This window comes from Glycine max, chromosome 3 (genome assembly GCF_000004515.6).
Source record: "Glycine max cultivar Williams 82 chromosome 3, Glycine_max_v4.0, whole genome shotgun sequence".
Lineage (NCBI taxonomy): Eukaryota > Viridiplantae > Streptophyta > Magnoliopsida > Fabales > Fabaceae > Glycine > Glycine max.
In genome coordinates, this window is record NC_016090.4 from 40,722,926 (window position 1) to 40,731,237 (window position 8,312).

General features: G+C 39.0%; 1 protein-coding gene across 1 annotated transcript; it reads right to left on the reverse strand.

Annotated features, from left to right (window-relative positions):
• Window positions 1–1,384: 1,384 nt before the first annotated feature.
• Window positions 1,385–8,070, reverse strand: LOC100817829 (ABC transporter B family member 1). Its single transcript, XM_003520608.5, has 10 exons — window positions 7,258–8,070; window positions 7,087–7,141; window positions 6,780–6,955; window positions 6,480–6,680; window positions 6,123–6,382; window positions 5,699–6,015; window positions 5,352–5,575; window positions 3,857–4,230; window positions 2,980–3,694; window positions 1,385–2,895 (listed from the first exon to the last, which is right to left on the reverse strand). The coding sequence occupies exons 1-10, from the start codon at window positions 7,678–7,680 to the stop codon at window positions 1,612–1,614; spliced, it is 4,029 nt and encodes a 1,342-aa protein (XP_003520656.1). The 5' UTR covers window positions 7,681–8,070; the 3' UTR covers window positions 1,385–1,611.
• Between the last annotated feature and the right edge of the window lie 242 nt (window positions 8,071–8,312).

Sequence of the window (8,312 nt, forward strand, 5' to 3'; positions counted from 1 at the left end):
TCTTTTAATATAATAAAATATATAATTTTTAAATAATTTTTTATGTTTATTTCATTTAACATATGTTTATATTTTAAAATGTTTATATATAATGGTTCACTTATTATTTTGCTTTAGGAATATAAAATGTCAAAACTGACCATATTGATACAGATCAGTCTCATGGATGTGTCAAAATATCCAGGATCTACCCCTAATAAAAAAATGTCATTTGGAAAATAATTCAAAATATGACTATATGAGCTAAACCCATTTCTAAAACACATTCAGGTTTAACTTTTAAAATTTGATCATGTTAAAATTAAGTTGAGACTGGGCTAGGACTTAAAGGTGCTAATGTTAGTACACCGAGTGATCTACAAAATCTTGCAAGGAGATATTCTATAATGAATGCTTTGATTGGGTGATAGCAAGTTGTCGTCTATATTGTTGGCCGAATGGCACATATAATATCATGATTATCAAAACTATATCAGTCCCGGCATGTGTTGTTGTCCCAATATTTGTCGTTAGCAAATACTTACCCAACTCACTATCATGACCCTCTTTATCGTACCATGGACTATGTCATCCTAACCAAGGCAAATGAGCCACTTTCAATCCAAGCCCCTTATGTTGCAATTTGAAACCTTACTTTATATTTTAACAAATTAAATTAAAGCGACCAAAGTTTGGTCCCCATTACGGATAGCAAGCACTTGAGAAGAACCATGCACACTCCTTTTTTGTGTCATTTTCCTATGCCGTACTTCATTTTTATGCCACGCTTATCCACAAACTCATCCCACATTTAGATCCTTCTCCGATTCTCACCTGTTGTCTACTTCAATACCATGCACGTTTGTGCCACCATCATGTGATCTTTGTCCCCTTCATATATATGCACTTGCCATGTATCCCATTGGGATCAGAACCAATGAATATTTAGAATTTCCATGAAAGGGATGGTGCATCTTGTTGAGTACCTGATTGAGATGTGTCTCAAATGGTCAACAAGCTAAAGTGAGTGCTACTATAGACTCATGGCCACCGCCACCACTGTGCCCATCAGTGTTTGAAAGTGACAGAATTTTAATTGGACCATTCACTGCCTCACCATGCACTTTTTAAGTCCTTTTCAGTGTAGTCATTTTACACCAAGCAAATATGCATACAAAACTCTCTTGTATTTTGCATTACCTCATAACAAATACATCTTGCTTGCGAAGAAATTCACCCTGATGATGATGTTTTGTTGATTGGCACTTTAATAGTTACTCTAATCCTTATGCACTCGTTATATATACACCACTAACTAAACATTGAGTAGCCCATCAAGATATAGAGAATGAGAGGTGGTGACCCATTTGTGTTGTTGATTCTTTGGAGCAAAAGTGTCCTTGAATAAATTAATAAGGATGAGCATCTATTCATCCATTTCAATCTCGTTCCTGTATTCGTCTGTCATTCCCTTGGTAACATTCATAAAGACAAGATTACATTCTTGAATAGGAAGAGAAAGGGGGGGTAGGGATGATACACAAACTATACTATGGTCAAAACAAAAATGCCAATAATTAATGGGTATATATATGGCTTATAATCCTGTAGCTGGTAATTTCATTTGAATGGCTAGCCTTCTCTTTCATCATCTTTTGGTCTTGTTGAAGAGCTTGAACCTGAGGCCATTCCAATGACTTGGCTGTGTGTGAACCTTTGTAACTGAATCATGCGCGCATAAATCCCATCCGGGTGATTTTTCAACAACTGTGAATGGGAGCCTTGCTCGGCTACTTTCCCATCATCAATCACAGCAATCAGATTGGCATTCCTGACTGTTGATAGCCTATGTGCAACGATGATAGTTGTTTTTCCTGAGGAGGCGCGGTCTAGAGCCTCCTGAACAGACCTCTCTGATTCAGCATCAAGTGCACTTGTGGCCTCATCAAGAAGCATAAGTTCAGCCTTCCTCAAAAAAGCCCGAGCAACGGCTATTCTCTGCTTTTGTCCCCCGGATAGTTGAACACCTCTCTCCCCAACAAATGTTTTGTATCCATCTGGCAAACCAGATATGAACTTGTGTGCATTGGCAAGAGTTGCAGCTTCAATTATCTCAGCTTCAGTGGCTGACTCATGCCCATAAGCGATGTTTTCATAAATAGTAGTAGCAAACAAGCATGGCTCCTGAGGTACCACAGAAATGTGCCTTCTTAAGGACTTGAGGTTGTATTTCCTGATGTCCTTGCCATCAATCATGACCCGACCAGATGTTGGATCATAGAATCTTTGTATAAGTGCAATAATTGAGCTCTTACCACAGCCACTAGGTCCTACAAGGGCAAGAGTTTTACCAGCTCTTGCACGAAGACTGAGGTCACGAAAAACTGGCATATCCGGGCGAGTTGGATACGAGAAGTCTACATGCTTAAGTTCAACTTCACCACGAAGACGATCAGGAACAAGAGTAGCATCTTGATCATCAGGCTCAATTTCAGTTCTGCGGTCAAGGAGTTCGAAAACTGACCTCATGGCCTGGCCTCCTTTGATAAAGTCAGGAGCCAGTGTTAAAGTTTCAGCAGCACCATTTGCAGAAACCATTAGGACCATAAAAACTCGGATTGTTTTAGAGAAGTCAGAGATGCCATGCTTCACTAGCCAAGAAGCATACCAAAGACCAAGTGCATAGGAAGCATAAAGTGCAAACTGAGCTACACCATATCCACTTCCAGAAATTTGTCCCTTCCAAAAACAACGCTGTAGTGGAGCTTGGAGATTGGTGGTGAAAAGGCCAACAATTTTTGTTTCTGAATTGAAGGCTGCAACTGTCCTTACATTGGCTATAGCTTCTCCTGCAAGTTGTGTAGCCTTGGCATGAGCAGCTTCCAGGTCACCAGAGAAACCGGTCATGAACATTTTCTGTATAAAACCCAACAAGATACAAATGAAAACACAGAATTGAATCACAAAACATGTCAAGAAAGAAATCTAAAAAAAACAAACCTGCAAAACAGTGGCTGCAACAACAACAGGAAAGACAGCTACGAGGACAAGGGCAAGGCGCCACTGCAACACAAATCCTGCTGTACAGGCAACTAGCATAAGTGCAGTGTTCTGCACAATTACAGAAATTCGATCTCCAATGGCTGATCTGACATTGTTGGCATCAAGAGCCAGCCTTGCAGCAATCCTGGCACTCTCATTTTCCTCCTGATCAAACCATGCCATTTCATTTTTGAGCACTGCCATCAGCATTTTCTCTCTCACACGTTTGGTAAGATTTTCCCCAACAATGTCCCAGAAGAAGTGTTGCAATGTGTTGAAGAGAAGTGCAGTTGATGAAAGGCCAATCAACAAGTAGCAGTACTTTTCTATTTCGCGGATCATGTATCTGTGGTCTGGATTGTAATACACACTGAGGACAGCACTTAGAACATAAGCAAAGAAGGCACTAAGGGATCCACAAACTACAGACCCTATAGAGCCAATTAAAGCATAAAGCCATTCAGGAGAGTTCATTTTTGCAAGTCTCCAGAAGGAACTAGCTTGCTCTTTGAAAGCAAGCTTTTCAAGCCTGTAACTTGGATGTGAAGCATCAAGGGAAAGACTAAAATCAGATGTAGAGAAATCAGATAGCCTACGCGAGTATGGTGACCGTCCATAAGAAGAATTCCTAGCAATTATTGGTGAGCTTACGGAGTTTCTGGCACTTGAAGGCCTGCAAATAAAAATGTCACGTGAGATGATATATGGATATATGATATATCTCAGCTTGGAATATTCAGTGGCCAAAAGATGAATAAATTTTCATAAACAATGTAAATTAACTACAAACAGCTTTTTTCAAAGAATGCCAATGTCGAATATTAGTGGAAGCTACCTTGCACTACTCTTTCTAGCATTATTCACGGCAGTTTCATGAGCCATCTCCTGCATCTTTATAAGCTTGGCATAGACTCCATTTTCACCTTTCGAGAAGAGCTCATCATGAGTTCCAATTTCAGAAACACTTCCTAGCTGAAGTACAGCTACAAGGTCAGCTTTGCGAATTGTGGAGAGACGATGGGCAATTACAAGAGTTGTTCGGCCAATCATGAACCGGTCAAGGGCTTCTTGCACAAGCTTTTCTGACTCTGAGTCCAATGCACTTGTTGCCTCGTCTAGGAGAAGAATTGCAGGGTTTTTCAGCATTGCCCTTGCTATTGCTATTCTCTGTTTTTGCCCTCCAGAAAGTTGCAGCCCTCTTTCTCCTACCTGCCAATGAAAAATAAATTCACTTATCCGCTATCATATAAGTTTAACAAAATATCATTTTCAAACGCTATTTTCAGATAGTTTAAAAGAAGATGGAATGGTAAAAAATGGAATATAATGAGATTTATTCTATTCCGTTCCATGTAATATCTTTTCGTATTTCTTTCACCAGTTTGGGGCTGCGATGAAAACAATTAATTATTCATTAATTTCCTTACCATTTCATCCACTTCTGAAACAATTGAATATAAATTTTAATTCAAATTCTCTATCATAGAATATTCAAGCAATGGTATGATATTTTTAATCCATTCTGTAACGTTTCCATCGTACTCCACCCATCAATTGATAATATCCAAACATAGGTTAAGACTCTTGTTCCCAAATGGGGGGCAAGCTTATTCTCAATTAAATTAAATTAGTCCAGGACTAAAATTGTGAATCTATTATCAGTTTCTGCTTCATCATCTTTAAATTATCATATATATTATATTATTCCTTCTGTCATTGATAATTAGTTTATCAAGTGTGCCATGAATAAATTATCTATTCTTATGGAGGCTACATAATTCATGAAGAACTTTTTCGGTGCTCTTCATTTTTGTTATATATTCTGGGCATTTCCAGGTTGGTTGGTTGTCTAGTGTCCTCATTTAAGAATTGAACATGCACAAGTTGACTGAAGCATGTTAACCCTCTTGGTCTTTTGCAGATGCAATGCATAAACAGGCATTTCCTGGCTTTGACTTCTGAACAAATCTCATCTTTAAAAAAAAATAAAGAAAGACAAGTTATACTTTTTGACCAAATAAATAAATAAATAGTGGAGACTCGAGACAATACCCTGTTTCTGTGTTGTACTAATTACTAATTGTAACAATTGTGGGGGATAAAGACATTTATATTTTTATCATCCATTTTTTCCTATTTTCCAAATTTTATTTTATTTTATAATATTTAAATTGACTGACAAGTTACAAGCTTGGAAACAATCCAATGCTTCTGTAGTTCCACGCCAAATATTCAAATCCAATTATGTGACTAGCTTAAAAGGGCCACCACCAATTCATCACCACACATGCAATTCCGGAAGCCATTTTCATAAAACACAGATGACTAACCTGTGTTTCATAGCCATCAGGAAGTTTAATGATGAAGGAATGAGCATTAGCAACCCTGGCAGCTTCTTCAATCTCAACTTGGTCTGCATCAGGCCTACCCAACAGTATATTTTCTCGTATTGTGGTCGCAAACAATGCAGGCTCTTGGCTCACTAGTCCTATCTGCTGCCTCAACCATCTAAGCTTCAAAGTTTTAATGTCATGCCCATCTAACAGAACTTGTCCTGCACACAAATTTTGTTCAACATTATAAACCACAGCTAGCACAAAACTTCAATCTCAAAGTTCAAACAAACAAGTCAAACTTTTCATACTATACTAAAAAGATTTTAATTTTCAAAGTTTACCTGAAGTTGGGTCATAGAATCTCTCAATGAGGGATACAACGGTGCTCTTGCCAGAGCCACTGCTACCCACCAAAGCTATGGTCTTGCCGGCAGGTACATTCAAGGAGAAGTCATTGAGGATCTGAACCTCGGGCCTAGATGGATAAGAAAAGTCAACATTTTTCAGCTCCACAAGTCCAGTAACTGTGTCTAGTTCGATGCCAGATTCACTATTTCGATCAATATTCGGCTTGTGATCAATTATACGGAAAATCTTCGCAGCAGCAACTCTGGCCTTTGTAAACGCAGCCATGCTTGGTGCAGATTGCCCCAAACCCCTGTGTGCATCACAATAAAAATCCTTAACCATGTTATTAAAATAAACCTTAAAATGAAAAGCTGTTGTTTCAATGACTATAACACAAAAATGCACACTAATACTCACAATCCACCAATCATAACAGCAAACATGGTTGCAATGGCAAGTCCTCCGTTGGTGGCGTGGTGCCTAACCAGATAGCCTCCATACCACAGCAGAAGCGCGTAACAGCAGAAAACAACAAAGTAAGTAGCACCCAATCCCATTCCCTTTGCAAACCCAGTTTTGTAGCCAATCTTCTGTGCGATCCTCAAGGCTGATGAATAAGACTGCAATGCTCTGGACTCCCCAACAAAGGCTAACACTACCCGGATTTGTGCAACCGTCTGCAATGCACAAACAATGCAATAGGTAATGCAATGCCAATTCAAATAAAATGCAATTAACAAAGTTTCTTAACTTTGTTATACTCTGAAGTCTCACCTGTTCCACAATGTTGCCAGCTTGAGAAAGAGCTTCCTGGCTCTTGCCAGAGAGCTTAGCCAAGGTGGCGGTGTGAATGCCTCCAATCACAGCTATCATAGGGACAACAGCAAGAGTCACCAAAGCCAATTGCCACACAGCAGTGAAACCCACAACAAAGCCAGAAACAAAGGTGGCCATGTAGTGAATGAAATTCCCCAACTGCACAAGAACCATAAAAAAATGAAAATTGAGAAAAACTAGTCCAAATCTAGTAACAGAAACAAAAAAAAAAGGAACTTGTTGAATTTGGCACTGCACCTTCTCACTAATGGCATCCTGGACCATGACAGCATCGGTGTTGATGGCGAAAACCACGTCGGATGTCCGAACCTCGGTGTCGAAGAACTGAATGTCCTGGTTCAACGCAGCCTCTAGATACTTGATTCTCATCGTGGTCGATTGCCGCTCCCCGCTCCACATCCAACACGAAATCTCTGCAACCACAACAACAACAGTAACAACTTCAAACCCATCATAATCAAAATTCAAAGCCAGACAAACACAAACAAAGAAGCAGTGAGACAATTGAATTGAATTGCAACTCAATTCAATTCAATTCACTGACCTGCCCATGAAGAAGCCCATATAGCAGCCCCCACCACCAGGAAGTAAAATGCATACTGCAAAAAAAATAAAAAAATAAAAAAATATCACACAACACAACTCACTCACATTCACTCCAAAAAACAGAAAGAAAGAAACTTTAATAACAGCACTCTTGAGTTCTGTCTGTTACCTTGACCACTTCCTGAGTCATCTTGTCGACATCATTAGCATTGGAGCCAAAGGAATTGACAAGATCCGCAAAGAAGCGAAGAAAGAGAGGCAGAGAACAACCGTGCACAACTGCTCCAACGGTTCCAATTCCCATGAGAACGTAGTCCAACCCATCAGCGAATCTGAAAAGCTCTCCAAACCCAACAGAGGGAACACTCTCTTTCTCTTTCTCTTTCTTCTCCCCATTAGTAACTGCTGCAGAAGAAGAAGAAGCACCAACAACATCTTTGTTGGGTGGTTCAGAAGTGTTCATTTCCATTGGAAGTTGGTGATGTTGTGAAGGTGCAGCAGCAGCACCCTCTTCAGGAACAAGCTCAAGGCCTTGCATTTCGGTCCATTTCCACTGCTCAATGGTTTTTATCTCCTCAGAATCTTTTGACATTTGCAACAGCAAAATTTTGCTTTTCTTTATGCACAACTTCCCACCCTCCCTCCCTCTCTACTTTATTGTTTCACTCAACCACTCCTAAGTCCTAACTCATGCTAACTAACTCTTAATCACTTTCTCTATTATTTATTTTATAGTTAGTGATAGTATTATTTTGATCTAGCTAATGGTGTGTGTGTGAGAGAGAAGTTAAAGGTTCTTAATTTCACTCTTTTTATTCTTCATTCTTCTTGTTGTTCGTGTGAGGGGAGTATTATCTTCTGGAACTCAAGAGAGAGAGAGTGAGAGACTGTTAAGTTAAGTGGGATAATGTTCAGTTTTTTTTTTTTTTTCTTCTTCTTCTTCTGTAAAAAACACCGAAAGTGACACATGGTGAGAACCTAGACAGAGAAAAGTTTCGAGACACTCATTGAGATAGAGAGATAAAGTTTTGAATTTCCACCCGACAATCAACACTGTTCTCACAAAGCTTCGAGATCAATTTTTGACTCACTCATGTTCAATAAAAGAAATTAAATAAAGGATCATATTATTCTTGAACTTATTTTTTACAATTCAATTTTTAGAATGAATATAATATAGAGAAAAAGGATAAGTTTGTTTTACACCGTGAGCATAGATATTAA